At 34.7% G+C, this 17,476-nt stretch overlaps 1 protein-coding gene across 6 annotated transcripts in view; it reads left to right on the top strand.

Annotated features, from left to right (window-relative positions):
* Positions 1-17,476, top strand: part of LOC136416403 (heterogeneous nuclear ribonucleoprotein C) — a 138,109-nt gene that overhangs the window by 32,798 nt on the left and 87,835 nt on the right. For 5 of the 6 annotated variants that reach the window (XM_066401556.1, XM_066401554.1, XM_066401553.1 and 2 more), the window contains one exon: positions 1,574-1,640. The exons of the other annotated variant lie outside the window; for it this stretch is intronic. In XM_066401556.1, coding sequence (XP_066257653.1) covers positions 1,591-1,640 — 50 coding nt within the window. In that variant the 5' untranslated portion in view covers positions 1,574-1,590. The remainder of the gene's footprint in view (positions 1-1,573; positions 1,641-17,476) is intronic. 6 annotated transcript variants of the gene reach the window in all.

Below are 17,476 nucleotides of genomic sequence, written 5' to 3'. Positions count from 1 at the left end.
TTGATATTAGAAAAGATGTAAAGAAGTCTAAATAGGGGCAAATTGCATAATTTAGTGCTTGACCAAATGCCTTTTTTAAAATTTCAATTTTTCGAGTACTTCTGAAAATATTCGAAAAAAAACTGAAAATTAGGGATTTCATCTTTATTTTTTTTGGCATTATTTGACAAGGAAGCCCAAAACCACAAGCACATTTTCGTTGCCAACGAAAAGTGAAATCTCTAATTTTTAGTTTCTTTCGGATATCTTCGGAAGTACTTGAAAAATTCAAATTTTGAAAATGATATTTGGTCAAACACTAAACTACGCAATTTTACCCTCATTTAAATTTCCTTGTATCTTCTCTAGTTTGCGAGATCCCAATAGTGAGGGTCGAATTTAAAATACTCTGTATAGAACAGCCCATAAAAAACATCGAGTTTGCAAGATTCAAAGAGGAAAGTGTCAAAAACTCCCTTTAAAAAGCATCGAAAAGGTCAATTACATTATTGGTCGAAAAATTAAGAGAGATGGGTAAAGGAATTTGACTATGCAAATACACCTTATTCAGTAGCAAAATCGGGTCGTAACATGATACACCGGATTTTTTATACGATGAGCAGAGTTTTCGCGTCCTAAATTAAGCCGAAAAAAGTTTTCTAAAGTCTTGAAAACCAGTCGTCACGAAAGCTCAAACTTCTCAATATACTAGAGTTAGCTATCGAGAAAGTATTCCTCGAGATTGGTAGATTCATAATATTCAATAATATATTAGTTGGCCTACGGGAAAAACTCGATTTAAAGATGTCTTAAAGAGGAACGTGTAAAAGACATACCTAGGAAAAATAGCCAAAACTGAAAAGACGGCCTCATGAAGGTTCAGAAGAATAAAGGGAGGAAAAAAGACATAAAAAGAGATGACAGTTGTAGCTTGAAAATGGACGATCTAACTGGCCCCATTTCAGTTCAACCCGTTTCTAAATCCTCGTATCCATCTCCACCTTGTTATTGCATGTGCTTTACCTGTGTGATTTCATAAGTTTTATGCTCCAAATCCATCCGAAGCTTGGGTTATCCCGTATCCTAAGTAGTATGAGCAAAATTTTAATGAATTTCACAATTTAACCCATAACTGCAATTATTCTCATATAAACATAAGGATGATAAAATGAGTTTAACTATTCACAGTCGATTAACCGGAAAACTCAATAAAAGTTATACTCGAACATCGAAATATAAAAATAATATTGATTTTCGACTTCAAACCCGACAAAGTTGTAATATTTTCTTTTTGATTTCGATAGTTGAAGCCGCTTTGAGAGCTTAAGTATTAGTAGGCGAAAAAATATTCCTAGATGTGTTTATAATTAGCAATCCGGTTACCCAAATATTTTTGTTGCTTGCTCACTTTATTATTATGTTTCACCCATTTATTTTTGCCTGAACATTACGGCATCGCAAAGCCGTCTGTTCCACATTAAGCGAAATACCTTCGGACTAATTTGGCACGCCCAGGTACAAAAAGCCACTTGCTAGCTATACCTGACATGTAATTTTACCGAGGATTTATCGAAACACTGGATTTTTGTTGCAGATTTCCAGGTCACATGGATGGATATCTTGGAACTTAACAAAATAACGGCTGTCGCACACAAACCCAAGTAAGTATGACTACATAAATAATACTTTTCTAATACAATAGTACAGCGATTGAGCCTCTAACGGCTTATAAGGCAATTTGGAGGCGAGCAAGGTAGCCCAATTTTCGCGCTCAATCGAGTCTGAAACGCCCTGGCAGTTTCATTTTACAGGTTAACATACACTCGTGCAAAAATAGAGTGGCATTCGAGAGATAAAAATTTTTGTGAGTTTAAGCGGATGAATTCTCACCTTTGTCCTATCAACGAGCTCTTTTTAGGAAATGAGGAACATTAACCTGTTTATCTAGAGGTGATTTTTGAGGGCGCCATTCGGGGATGCTTAAATGGTTTGCTTAGATAACTTTGCGGATTCTTTCGATATGAAAATGGCTTATACTTTAACTTTATAATCTACATAATACATATCACAAACCAAAAGAGATGTAGAGCCATTATTGAGATATATGGAGCTGAGATATGAGCGCACAAAATTTAAAAAATAAAGAATTCCCAGTGTTCGGGGATTTGTTTTTGGCTCACCTTGATTGGATTGGATTTCAGATTGAACCTGGATTCCTCAATTCATGTCCTTAAATCTTTATAGCGAATTTGTAGGAAAACCTTGGACATTCAGATGGTGCAGGTGACAGTGATGTGATTTATGTAGACTGTAAGCTACAATTTTTCGAACCTAATTGAAGTCTTGGGTCTAATTTTAGCCTGCTCTCCTTCAGGCCACTTCGAAGTTTGCTCAATTCGTAGAAGAAAGTTTTTGCCACTTGAGCCACAATTTATAAAACTTTCCTTCTTATTAATATTTTTTAGACCCTGGTACGGCCCTGTCACCCTTCGGATCATCTAAAAAGCAGCTGATTTGTAATAAGAACTTCAGGCTTTCTATTGAGATGTGAGGTATTTATATCATTTATGTAGTTCGAAAACTACAATTTTTAAAACTTTATTGCATTCTACAGTAAGTTTCCGTTCTGTGATATTTATGTTTCTATCTTAGTACGGCCCGTGACTCTTCATATCATACTGAAAATGAGGGAATTTTTAGTAAAAACTTCAAACTTTCGAATGCTATGCAAATTGTGGTATTTGACGCGATTTATGTACTCTTTCAGTTACAATTATTGGAAGCTGGTCGAGTTGCTGGCCTCAAAACAGCCCTTTTCTGTCTAAAACATGTAGCAAAAACTTCAGGATTTGCATAATTTCTCCTTGAGGTCCCGAGATATGGACCCTCGAAGATTCGTAGGTATCGAAACTAAGTAGGTGGTAAGCAAAGAACATTCCCCCATGTGATAGGAATATCAATGGTAACAGTTTCTTGGTATTTGTTTTGGCTGTTCTTTTATTAAATACTTTCTCTCTCTTTCTCTCTCTCCTGAAAAAGCTCTTTTTTCTCTCTTTGATACTCTCTGGTTTCTCTTCAGTTTCCTCAACAGCATGTTCCCCAGGAATTTCAGCAATTTCAACATTATTAACATTTTTGTTTTCCACATATGAAGTTTTTTTTTGACTTCTTCCTTTTGATGATGTTTTTCTTAGAAAAATGACCATGCTCCGACTTTCAGTGTCAGAAGAGTTTTACATTAAACCCAAATTTAAAAATTATCCATTTCAAGTAACAAAACGTTTCAACGTCCCTTAAGATTGTTTAAAAATTCACTTCCATTCCCTTAAAAGCGCCTTATTTTCTAAAGAAAATTTAAATATTTTCATTCGGAAAACAAGTACCCTAATTCAATAAAAGTGGCCGTTGCACATTAAAAAGCGCTAAAAATGGAGTATACTGCAAAGGAATTTAATTCTGCTCTGGAAATAATAATAAGCACGAATTAGCCTGATGCCTTTGAAACGCAAACAAAAAGTGAAAAATCTGTTCCAGTCTACGTCTTCATTTCAGGGGTGCGGCTGAGGGAAACGGGACGAAATTGCCAGAAGAAATTTTTAATTTGGAGGAGTTAAAAATGCGTCCGTTCTTGTGTGAGTAATCATTAAACTTCAGACACAATTTTCAGCTCTATTCTTCGGCTAATTTGCAAGGAGAATGTGTTCGAAAAACTGCATGCCAGGGAACTATACAAAAGTAGTGTAAATTAGCATGCTAAGGCCTACACATAGAAAATAATGTTCTTCTACTAGCGGCACCGGAGCTGGGTCAACATATTACACACGTACCCTATACTTACAACAGCCCTGTTTATAGTGGCTAAATCCACATAAGCCCTAATAACAGTAAATTACCCCTTGCCTACACCAGCTCCATATTTGTAATACCGAAGTTAAAGTAAATTTACTAGGTGTCATGCATACATAAACCGGAAACCACTTTCCTAGACGTTCTTACTTTCAGGTATTACTTAGGCAGGCAAATGTTTGAGAAAACAATGTAATGGTCCACACCACATTATCGAGGAAATTAGTGTTGGTTTGTTTCACTTTGCCAAGGGAAAAACCGTAAAGAAGTGGACTTTATTATATATTTTTTTACTTTTAAATATGTATAGGGCAATTAATATTATCATGAAGCATTTAAACTAAGTCAACATCATCAAAATTTCTAAGCAAGTTTTAAAGATTTCAAGATCAACAATCGTTCAAGAGCAATTTCTCCCCTCTTTGAGGTTTTAGCTTATGTTCTTCAAAAGCCTCTGCTTTTATCTTTTCAATAATTCCTTCCTTGCCCAACATCCAGCAAGAAGGTAGTTCCCGTTGATTCAAGTTAGTTCAGGTAGAAATTAGCAGCATGTAGCATTTTACATGTTACAATTTTGATTAATTTCTTCCAAGTCTACATTTATGTTCTCTTTTAGTTTTTTTAGTAACTTTCTTCAGTAAATTCTTCCAAAAGCTTTCTACACCATTTCCTTAGGTCAGGTTAGTTCAGGTAAAAGTTTACAAAACTGGAACCATTTTTTGAGTAAATTCCCCCAAGAGCTTTTCACACCACGTCCTTAAATCAGGTTAATTCAAGTGAGAGTTGACAAAATTGAGACAATTTTTTGAATAAATTCCCCCCAAAAGCGTTCTACATTACGCCCTTATGTCAGGTTAGTTCAGGGAAAGTTTACCAAACGAAACAATATTTCAAGTGTGATTTCTCCCTTTCAAGACCTCACTTCGCCTCTGCAAAAATTTCTACATCCACCATTTCAATGATAACTTTCTTATACAAAACGTGTAAAAATAATTTATAAAGATTTAAGAAATTTTTCAGTTGTTACTTCTTGTTTCCAAATCTCCATTTTTGTTCTTCAAAGGTTTCTAGTCCTATGCCTTAAACGGTGACTTTATTATTTCCAACAAGAATTTTTTAGAACAAGTTTCCAAGTTAGTTCTTAAAGTTAAGACGTTTTCCCGTGCAATCTTTTCCTTCCAGACCTTCACTTCTATTTTGAAACAGTCACACTTGGGTATTAATGGATCTTTCTGGATTATGACAATATCCTTGGTCAGAAAGGCCACCATTATATAAATACTTAAGTGCAACGTATTGGAACTATTCTGACACTGTACAGATGGGTGTGTGTAGATGCAATAATAATATGTAACGTAAAAAAAAATTAACGACTTCTGGAATATTTGTGAAGTTATTTGGAAGTCTGAGCACTTACTAAAATCTTTACAAAAACGTTCCTAAGAAGAAACAGCATTTCAAGGACACTGAATCACTGGAACACTTCTGATTCTAGGTTTGGGGTACATAATACTGGATGAATCGGGAAGATTGTGCCAAACTTCAGGAGCGTATTGCACATGAGAAATAAATGTAAAAAGACTCAAATGTTATTATCCAATTTTCATTTGTTTACAAGTTTACAAGCCGTAAATTAAATTAAAACATAAAATTCGAAAAATTCATAAATTTTATAAGAAATTTCATAAATCAACATTTTGGTTATCATAGTGTTGTGTTAATAAATGTTTGAAAATACCGCCATTGACGTCTAAACATTTTCTACTTCGTTTGTGAAAAGCATTCGTTGCAGTCAATTGCTTCTTGTATTTCTTTAGTATCAGTTGCAGCATTTCTAATACGTTGAATTAGTGCATTTCAAGTGTCCACTTTTATTCTGTACACCTCATTTTAAAACCAGCCCCACAAACAATAGTCTAATGATGTGAGGTCTGGAGATCTTGGAGGCCAATTACTGAGACCAATCTAACGCTACAAAGCTACACTTTATCGTAAATAGAACGCTAGCTAAAGAAATTATTTACACTATAACTTGTAAACAAATGAAAATCGGATAACAACATTTGAGTTTTTTACGTTTGTTTTTCTTATACAATACGCTCCTGAAGTTTGACACGATCCTCCCGACTCGCCCCGTATAATAAGCATGTGATTTCGTAAAGGAAACTGTAATAGATTCCCGAGTAACAGCTGCTGCAACATTTGCCACTTTTTGCAATGTCTGAATTATTTGAAAATTGTTATGCTGGAACACATGTAAACTGTGGATCTGTGCAACTTTGATACAAAAAAAATTAAAGAAACATTAATACAGTTCAGGACCATTATCATAACGTTTTTAGCACTGGGCCGATCGTTCCGGGAACATTTGTTAAGATCATTACCAGAACATGACCCATAAGAGGAACTGTTTATTACTTTAAATGTTACTGAATATTCTTCTTTAAAATAGCATAAGATTATCATCTTCCAAATCTACTAGTAATAGAAGAAAAATTGAACTGAAGCTGTGATACATTTACACAGCCATTGCTTACGATACTTGAGGCGTTTGGATCACTCTAGGATCATATTATACGTTCCAGTTAGCTCTGGTTGATTACATTTAGTTCGGATTAACGTAACATCTCAGCTCCCAAAAAGCCAAATATTTCTATTAACTTAGTGCCCGCATAAGCACTATAGGTTGATATATTGTGAAACTCCCTGTTCCTAATGGCTCAAATCCCCCTGAAATCCCATCCGAAATCGGTTTCCGGAAGAGCAACAATGACTTCCCCCCTACGTCCGGAATTGAGTATGTGTCGCTCCAATCTTAAGTATACACAGATATAGTGCAGGGATAAAAATGGCTCTATCTGCCCGGATATTTACAGATTGTTCGATACGTAAAGTGCACTTTTATGCTCTGTTTTGTCGAGACATGCCACATTAGATGGAAGACGAATTCGATTTCAGCTTATTGACATAAGACCTCACAAGGTGTTACATTTCCCATACAATGTGGCTATTTTTATAATTATCGTAAAGGTAGAATTTTACCGTTTGAGTCATGAGGTGGGACACTGCCAAAATAGATGAAAAGATCCACCAGCTGGCGATATCTTATGACTAACTTACACACGTAAATGAAGCATTCAACTACGCGTACTGTCACAATAAATTTATAATGAAAATTTCAAAATATCCTCGGTATTATTTTCAGGGTTTTGGATATTGTGCAACTTTTTTCCGAACAGATAGCTCTAGATTATTAATAAAAGTACTATACTTGTCCCATATTTCGAGTGTCAACGTTCAGTTGGTTGGGAGTTCTCCGATCTTTTTAGGATCTCTCGCAAGTTCTACGCGTTAAAAATGGATTGTAGCGAATCATACGCGTTTGGGGAATGTGAAGGGCAAACTATCGAGCTTAAGGTATCTATTTTAGCCCAGTGCACTCGCACATGTCCCTCACGCTTGTCAGTCACGACCGTGTAAAGTAATTAGATCGCAATCAATCATCGTTTACCGACAGCAGCTGCGTCGATCACATCGATGATATGTTATTAGGACTGGATCAATTACCGTCCCCGCAGGGCTCCTCTCCTGTTTTTAAAATAAACATAAGTAGTCTAACAACTTGTTTGTGGTGTGTACATACAATATGTCCTTTATGATCGTATAAAGTGTCAGCTAACAGAGCAGCAGCTTCGAAGCGTTGAAGCTGGCTACACTAGATTAATTGTTTTAAGCAGAAAAATTCTGGATTTGGTAGAGTACTAATTTTTGCCCATAAATCTCTAAAATATACTGTGGTCCAAATTAGTGATCCATACATGAGTATCTCTATTACCATAAAAGATACTGAGCCGGTTAAATGGGAAAAGTTTTAGGTAATTTTATGGGAAACTCACACCTGGTCTAAAATTGCTTTAGGATTTACGGTTTTCGTGTCGCAGCCATGTCATACGCACAACAGTTCCTTTAACGGACTCAGCTACATGAAAGAGAGTTTACATTCATAACCATGGATGTGGGTACATGCTTGTGTATTCAAACTGTTTTTCATGTGGCTGATTCAGCTATGTGAATTTGGTGTGCCCCTGATGATTTTCGAATAAAAGCTTTTGTTGGCAGTCTGCATTAATATTGGGTTGTCCACAAAGTCATTGCGTATTTTTACAATTCAAATAAAAGACAATTTTTTTCACTAAAAATTAAACTTTTAATTAGTTACGTACTGCTCCTTTTGTTCAATAACATTTCTCCGTATTTAGGGCAATTTCATAATACCGCGGTCACAAAAATTAGACTCTTTTTCGGTAGAAAACTGGCCCAAGTACGTTTTTACATCTTCATGAGTCACGAAAGTGTTTCCATTGAGAGCATTTTGCAGCGATCGAAACATGATAATCCGATAGTGCTAGGTCTGGGGAATAGGGCGGATGTAGTAAATCATCCTGTCTAAGTTGTAGCAATTTTTGGCGGGTGCAAGTTACCAATCCTAGGCGCTTTTTCTTGATTTCGTTACTCAATTTATCCAGTTGACGACACCTTTGTAATCCCACCAGATGGATAACATAACTTTTCTTTGGTGAATATCCGCTTTTGGAGTGTTTTGGGCGGGCTCATACGGTTAACCCAAGACCTTTTATGTACAACATTGTTGTAGACTATCCATTTTCCGTCACCTATTATCATGTTTCAAAAATAGGTCATTTTCTTCTCATTTAGAACGTGCCTTGAGTTCATGTAGTCCCCATACATCAAGTTTACTTACGTATCCCATTTGTTTCAAATGGTTTTCGACGCTTGATTTCGCTACGTTTAGACTGCGAGCAATCTTCCGTATGGTTAATCGACGATTTAATTCTGTCGAAGATTATTTTCTCTCCATCAGGTTCATTTGACCTTTCTGAGCGCACTGAATCTATGAAATCAAAATTGCCAGAGCGAAATTAGGCAAACCACTTTTGACACTGCCGAAGTTTTAACACTGTTATCGAATGACAACAAATTGGCAAATCCAAATGAAATTAGCAAGAATTTAAGACAGTTAAAGTCGCTCAACGGAAAAGTACGCAATGGCTCTATGGACAACCCAATAGAACCATATCATTGTGTTGTCCGCTAGTATCTGAAGTTTGTTTAGTGCTTTGTTAGTCGTTTGGTGATATACAAAAAGTGCAGTATCGTCAGCGAACTGCAATATGTATGCTGGGTTGTCTGCATGTTTTTTGTCCTTTAAGGGATGGCTGCATATATCACAGCAGTATACGTTATGAGAAAAGGGTGAAGGCGACAGTCCCTGAGGAAGCTCTTGTTCAGAACAAAAAAGTGAAAAAAGGGTGTCAGCAATTCATACATATTTACAGCGGCATTATAAAGACAACAACCAACTCAAAATTATTGTCTAGTCCTACATAGAAATTTAACCATGAAGAATCATAGCAAATTTAGTTGAAACAACGTTAGCAGTCCGGTACAAAGTTGCTGGAAACGGGACGTTAGAGGACTACTTAACACCATTGGGGCAAATATTAGAGGGAAAATAAAAAAGAAAGTGAGAGAATGCACGAAAAACTGGCAAATAACTCTTCTATGCATATAATAAAACCCTTGAAGCTCTTCATTAGAAAGTGCAATCCAGAATAATCCTTGTAGGCCTCAGGAACGGAAGGTTAGTTCAGGTTAGCTGAAGATTTACATAGCCGCCATTCGTGACACGTAACAGCACTTTCCACGGAGTTTTTTCTGTTCTTTTCGTCAAGCAAATGCCCTTGGGATCACAACTAACCGAGCTCAAACGACCCTGACTATGGATCAACACTTTAACTTACATGTTTGAATAGGTAACATTATGATCATTTTAAAGGAAATTTAATTGTCTTTCAACGTACTTACTCATATACAGGATGTTCTAGTAAAAAAAAAACGCACTTTAGGTAGATTTGGCGTCTAATCGTAAAACAATTAAATTTCTAAACAATAATTGTCTGCTATCTTCGGGAGCAATAAAATTCATGAGATATTAACAAAAAGAAATATCAAAAATTGAAAAACTCTTCTTCATCCCTTTAACCATAAGAATCGTCATAATCAGGCAAGAAGCTAGTTGCCAGTCCTGTTGCCACGGGACTCCCAGTATAATATGTCAAAAACGTTCTAACATGAATATATTTCTTAATCCTGCGATTTGGTCTGATATACGTGCTATACATGTACATTTTTGATATAAAAAAACTTTGTAATTTTTAAAATTTGATTTTGAAAATGTATTACTGTATTAAAAGAGGGATTTTGAACGCAGTCATCTTAAACAACCGACATGGGCCTTATGTTGCCAATATAAATTTGTCATCAACTACGTTCCAAAACTAATTTCCAGACTGTTAATTTCACAACGTTTAACAAAAATTGAATTATTATGAAAAAAATTTAATTGTTATGACTTCGACAATCATTGTTTAAATAGTGTTATTAAAGTATTTGTCACCAGTAAGAAGTTGTAAGGAGGTGTGTGCCAGCTCTTCAATAGGTAGAAATATTAAAATTCAAATCTACATTCAGGGTGATTTATTAACAATGGCGCAACCAAAAGTTGGAAATACTACACGTCAAATTGTGACGATTGGAGAAAATATGCCTCGTCCGCAAGTTGATAGTTTCGTATATATACAGTATTAAAAGTTAAAATTTTAATACATTTTTTGGCATTATTCTGGAAATATCTAGGTTAGACACATGAAAATGTGTAATGTTTTTTTTAGGTGACGAATAAGCCACGTTTTGCAATTTCTGCATTGCTAATAGAGAGCTTCACGAGAGAGCACTTACTCTTACGGTAAATTTTACAGAATTTAGAGTTGATAACTTTTTACTCTAATATGGAAATGTCTAATATGGAATTTTATTCAAAATCTGAAAGAGAAATCATGTTTCCATTAATTATGTATTTTTGTTTCATTTCGATATCTCGATTCGTTTTCCAGAAAAAATTATTTAACGAACACTATGTTTAAATTTGATAATTTATATGATCTATTAACAACGCGGAAAATACAACACGTATCTTATTCGTCATCTGAAAAAACATAACTTTATAAATTTTCAAGAGTCTAACTACATATTTTCAAAATGATAGAAAAAAATTAATTAAAACTTTAACGTTCAACACCCGGTATACAATAACCGAAACCATTTGACGTGTACTGTTTCCAGCTTTCGGTTGGCCCATTATTAATGAATCACTTTATGTGTATGATTACGTGTCGTGTATCATCCGTCCTTTATGGTACGACCTATGATTTATACCTTTGAAGAAGGCCGGCTGTAAAGTTTTGCATGTTTGGAAGATGATAATACTTACATGAGATAGCCGAGTGTTCGCGTGGCGACAAACATTATGTTTCTAATGCTAAATAAGCTAATTGTCGGTGTTCTATGGTTTCAAAGACTTGTGAGATACCTCGCTAATCTAGCTGGCATTTAATATATGAGGGTCATATAATTCACCTTTAGTGCGTGGAAGTGGGTGTCATGTAACTATCGTGTAGATAGTGAAAGTGGGTGTCATGTAACTGTCATTCTGCGAATGAAAGTGGGTGTCAGCAAAAACTTTTTTCTCGTTTTGTGGAAAAGTGCCGCAATTGTTTTTAAGCAACATGGCGTTCCACGACCACCTTCGGCAAAAATGTTTGATCAAAAAAGGTACTTAACACCGAGAGTAACGTAACAAGTCCGCAGTTTTGCATAAGTGTTTCATCCAGCCCATTTTTTCTACCATAATAATTTCTTTATTTTTTACCCGCGCGATTCTCCTTTGCTTTGTCCAATGTCTTGGCATTCTCCCAGCCATTCGTTCCGTCGTTATTGGTGTGTCAACGGCTTTACACTTATGTTGAGGTTGTTAAATGTCCTTTTTAATTTATTATCTTGTAAGTATGTGTAGAGTTTCCTTTTACATTAGACCAATTTAATTACATTTTAGCCATCAATCCGCAAGTTTTTTCGTTATTTTCCATTAAGTATTCGTACCGGTTTAAAGCACATTTCCGACGTGACTTCTTCAGCTCATTTTCTTCTCTTTCATACTTATCAATAATATATAAAATCCCAGCAATCGAAGCAGTCCATTATTCACCCTGGCGCTCGTTTAAGAAAAAGGGAAATGGCGGTCCCTATTCGCCCTTGCCACCGCTAAACAAAAGAACATTGTCCAATAAAAATTCATGCTTTTAGCCGACCGTCTGGTTTACAATTATAGGATTTCCGATCGCTATTAAATTCCGTTGCTTGCCAATTGATTTAGGCAAAAAAGACCTGTCAGGACGTATTTTCCATAAAATTTCCCTTCGGGATTTGTTATTTCTTTTTGTTTCAAGCGGATTTGCACTACATATTGAATGTTCATGTCGATTTTTAATAACTACGAGCTAAAAGGAACAAAAACCCGCTCATTAGGGAGTAATTTAGCGCTTTAAAATATCTGCCAAAGTATTCTCGCGGCACATTAAGGCCCTTGGCAAGACCTTTGGGGTTCAAAATTGAGACGGAGTGATGAAATTAACTCAAATTTCATGGGTTTCGACGATATCTCGCCTTGAAAGTTGCATGCTTTTTTGTATTTTTTGCGGCAATATACAGGGTCATTCACGGTGAGTGTCCTATTAAAAGTTTACGAGGTTCTAATATCGCTAGCGATCTGAAATTTTGGATACCGACGTAATGGAGTTTGATCTGCTCAATTAAAATATTAACATCATTGCGACGTTGCCAGATCTATGCGTAACTGACACCAACTTTGTTATTTTAAATGGCGCACCCTGTATTTTATTATATTTTCGAATTGCCCGACATATTTAAACTCCAGTTTACGTATCATATGCCATAGCTATGATGAGCCGTTTTCGAAATAAAATTTTTTTTGGCTCATTTGGCAACAAACAGCTCTAAATTGAAAAGCGTATATCTTGACAACTATCATAGCTAGAGAGCTAAAATTTGAGCTACAGACTTTTATTAGTCATCTGTATCTGGTAGTATTATTTTTGTATTGTGTGTAGTTATATTTTTGTGTTGTAGTTATATTTTTTGGATTTACACACAGCGCATGGGAAAATTAGTGTGATATCAGAAGGATATAGATATTAGTGTTAAATCATAACCTCAAATAGAACACCCTATATTTTTGGATGGCATTTGAAAGATCAATAATGTCTCTTTCAAAAAATATTATATATTAATATAACTATTTTCAATCGTTTTAGAGATTTGCAAAAATTAGAATCTATGAGAGTAAAAGGTGATTTGATTAGGAGGACGCTATGGGTTAACAACGTAAAATAAACGAAATTGTAAAATCCTTTATAATAAACTAAAACTACGCAATACAAATAAAATTAGAGATTTTGTTGAATATGGCTACCGTTTGCCTTGAGACATTCTTGAATTGAAATTAGAATATAGATGTTTGTAGCTCTCTGGAACTCATTTGAGTCAAGTGCTTCTCTCGCCCATTCTTCTAACTGTTCAATATTTCAGTTTTCTAACTGTGATAGTTGTAAAGATATATGTTTTTCAATTTAGAGCTGTTTGATGCCAAATTAGTCAAAAAAAATCTTTATTTCGAAAACGGTTCATCATAGCTATGACATATGATACATAAACTGGAATTTAAATATGTTGGGCAATTTGAAAATGTAATAAAATACAGGGTGTGCCATTTAAAATAACAAAGTTGTCAGTTATACAGAAATCTGGCAACGTCGCAATGATACCAATATTTTAGTTTCACAGATCAAATTCCATTACATCGATATCCAAAATTTCAGATCTCTAGCTATATCAGAACCTCGTAAACTTTTAATAGGACACTCACCATGAATAAACCTGTATATTACTGCAAAATATGAACGTTTATCGAGGAGTTTTTGCAACATATTTTGCTTTACGAAACTCCCAAATATCGTATCAACATCGACTTTTCAAATTTTTTACATCCTAAAGACGTTATGTGTTGAAGCTTATTGGCATCTAACATGAAGAATGCTATCTCAGGCATGACATTATCCTACCTTAAAATGTACACGTTTTTCGCACCTTTAGAAGAATTTTTGCGATGATTTACTAACAAGATTTCTATCATATTTTGCCTTAAGAAACTATCAAGTGTTTTACTAATATTTTCTTTTGAAATAGATCTCTTTTTAACGATATATTCCTTTGAAACTTACTAGCATTTGATGTTATTTTGCCTTAAAATTTCAAGAACTTATAACAATTTTCTACTCTAAAATTTGAAGAAATTCACGATATTTTCCAAGAAGTGTTGTTATCATATTTTATTCAAAAATTTCATAGATTTCTACGATATCCTGCCTCAAAAGTTACAAACATTTTCATGATGTATTGCCACAAAAGTTGTTCGTTTGCGAAGAGTTTTTGCGCAATATTCTGCTGCTTTTGGACCAAACTCCGTTGCTGCATATAGGCAAAAAGGATCTGTCAAGACGTATTTTCTAGAAAATTTCCCTTCGGGGTTGTTATTTCTGTTTGTTTCAAGCGAATTTGTGATACATATTGAATGTGCATGTCGAATTTTAATAACTCCAAGCTAATGGGGGCAAAAAAACCTTCTCATTAGAGCTTAATTAAACACTTTAAAATATCTGCTAAAGTATGCTCGAAGCACATTAAGGCCCTCGACAAGACCTTTGGGGTTCAAAATTTAGACAAAGTAATGAAATTAACTCCCTGGAAAATGGGCCTATAGAAAATTTAGCAGAGGCAACTCTTAAAACTTGGTGTAGGAGTGCCTTAACAGCCAGTTTTAGCTGATTTTCTTAAACTATTTAAACACCTTGAGGTAAAAATTTCGCCTGAAAGAACCATGTCTCTGTAGTATCACGCAAGAAATTGCGCGATCATTTAATTCTGTCTTAAAACCTTTCTTTCAATAGGCAACTAATTGGCCCACTAGGGATCAGAAAGGGAAAGTGAAAAATTGAAGAGAGAATAGCTATAGAAGATTTTAAATTTAAATACGTGGCGAAATTGAACCTCCATTGTGAAAACTTACGTTTGGACCTTACAGGGCCGAATTCGAAACAAGTATTGCGTTGAAGTTTAAATGTAAAAAATTCCATCTATAATAATTTATTTGATGGTATTAAAAACGCTTAAAGGCTTGAAGAAGTTTGAATTAAAGGTCAAAAAATCAAATAAATTATTGTGCCCTTGGCGGTATTTTCCTCGTATGCAGTTGACGCCCTGTGAGAGCCCCATAAATCCACTAAAGAGAACTCTTGCCACTTGGTAAGAAGGGAAAATCTCCAAGTCGAAAAAATAAATAAAACATTTTTAGGGCCATTTTGTATAAACGTCTGTTAGTAAAGAGGATTATCCGGAGAAAATCTCTGGAGAAGAATCTGGAAGGAGGAAAGTGTCATGCTGTTTTATTCCTTCGAAAGGTGAAAGACGAAAAGCCACTTGTTTTCCATGCGATAATGGAGAGGAGCTTTTTCAAAAACTGCATGAGAGCTTTAATGTCACTTCTATCAACTTATAAACAATCTAAACATAAACCTGTCTTTCAATTTCTAGTTAATTATCTTTATGGAGCAAAAGTGATGAAACACAATTACGCCGGTTATTTCGATTTAATTTACTTTCATTAATAAATTAATCACCACACATCTCATTTCGCACCAACCAACAATTTTGGTTCAAGTTAATATCATCGTGCCATCGTTACCGTTTATTACCTCCTGTTTATGTTAACTCTATTTTTGAAGGAATTTCCATGAATATTCAAGTTATGCCTGAATGGAATTTTGCTCACACCAATCACTTCTTGTCGAAATAACTCATTAATTGATTGATCGCTTTGGAGAGGAAGCCAAAGGAATACAAATCGTTATGAATAAAGAGAGGATTGAATCGTCGAACAGAAGTCGTTGATATTCAACGTGTTGTTATAGCTTTTAAATTATATAAATAGACCATTAAGAAAGTCAAATAAACGATATTAATCTTGGGATTTATCATTTAAAATTCTTTTAGTGTTTGGGATTTATTGCAGCATTTTTGATTGGTTATTTAGGTTGAGGATTAACAGGAATTTGCCTTAGTAAAAGTATTTTTAGTGAAAAATCATAAAACGTAGTGTTAAACGCTATACAATCTTTCCTCTTTTTGCTCAACTTTATGTTACTTATTTCTCTTACTAAATCAATCATTCACTACATAATTCTTTTCAAATCATTCATTACATTGCATTAATGTCAGTTTCTAAATTTACAATTTTCCACACCAGCTCTCCTGAAAACATTGTTATGTAGTACATTAACAATAGTTTCCAACCAGCTACGAATAAACAAACAATAATAATGCCTGTCATTAACATATGCATATTAATTAAACAATGTATTAATTTGGCTAATTCAAATTTGAATAATAGCAATAATACTAGTTAAAATATGCTGGGATTTGGACCAATGTTGGGATAGATAGAGTATGGAATAATGTAGAAAACTTATAGTTGTGCGTGCAAGTAGCTGAAGATATAGTTTTATTCTAATTTCTAGCACTAAAGCTTGTAAATTTGAGCTTCTAGAAATTTCAAAAAGTTTAGTTGTTTTCGTATTATACGTTCTGAACTACGATTTTTCTAATCATTACATGAGGGTCAATTAGGCCACTGTTTCACGGCCATTAAAACTATAAATGTTTGTATCCATACGATATAATCAAGACTCTAGAGACTATTCACAGCAATTTTTATTGATGTGCAAGAACTGTGACTTTTCTAGTTGTGGGCTCCACTACGCCACTGTTTCGTTCTCGTTAAAGCTACAAATGTTCATATTTATATAATATATTGACGGACCTGCCCAGACCGCATTTCACTCATGCAGAATGTCTATTTGAATATTGCTTTTTCGATTAATCTCATAACTGTGATTTTTCTAGTCACTACATTGAGCTTCACTACGCCACCATCTCATAACTGTAAAAACTACAAAAGTTTTGTGTTGATACAATACATTTCTAAGAGTGCTTACACGTAAGTTTACTGATGTAGAAGGTTTATTTAATTTAGTAGAATGTTTCAATCATAACTTTCCCTACTGGTCGCATTGCTGTGATTTTTCCAGCCTCTACATGGGTGTTCACTACGCCACTGTTTGATTAGCGCTAGGGCTACAAATTCTCATGCTTCTACGAGACATTCAGGAAAGTGTGCATCCGGAATTTCACTGATGTGGATGGTTCATATGCACTGATAGAATGTTTCAAATATTGCTTTTCCTATTGGCCTCATAATTGTCATTTTTCTAGTGACTACATGTGGCTTCAGTACACCACTGCTTCATGACCGTTAAAACAACAAATTTTCATCTTTATGCAACATGTACAGGCTCTCGCACAATTTTTTATTGATGCAGAAGATTTATTGGAATTTCTATTTTTTTTTCTATTTTAATGTCTATTTCTATTAAATGATCCTTAATTTCGCCTTTCCTATGCGTCTTTTAACTATGATTTTTCTAGTCATGGGCTTCACTACTACGTCACTGTCTCGTTATAACTAAAGCTACAAATTTTCGTATTTATACAACATATTGAGGAAACTGCTCATATCAAATATTACTGATGCAAAACGTCT

Source organism: Euwallacea similis, chromosome 23, assembly GCF_039881205.1.
Source record: "Euwallacea similis isolate ESF13 chromosome 23, ESF131.1, whole genome shotgun sequence".
Classification (NCBI taxonomy): domain Eukaryota; kingdom Metazoa; phylum Arthropoda; class Insecta; order Coleoptera; family Curculionidae; genus Euwallacea; species Euwallacea similis.
Note: the sequence above shows the minus strand (reverse complement) of the source record. Positions and strands in the feature narration are given on the sequence as shown.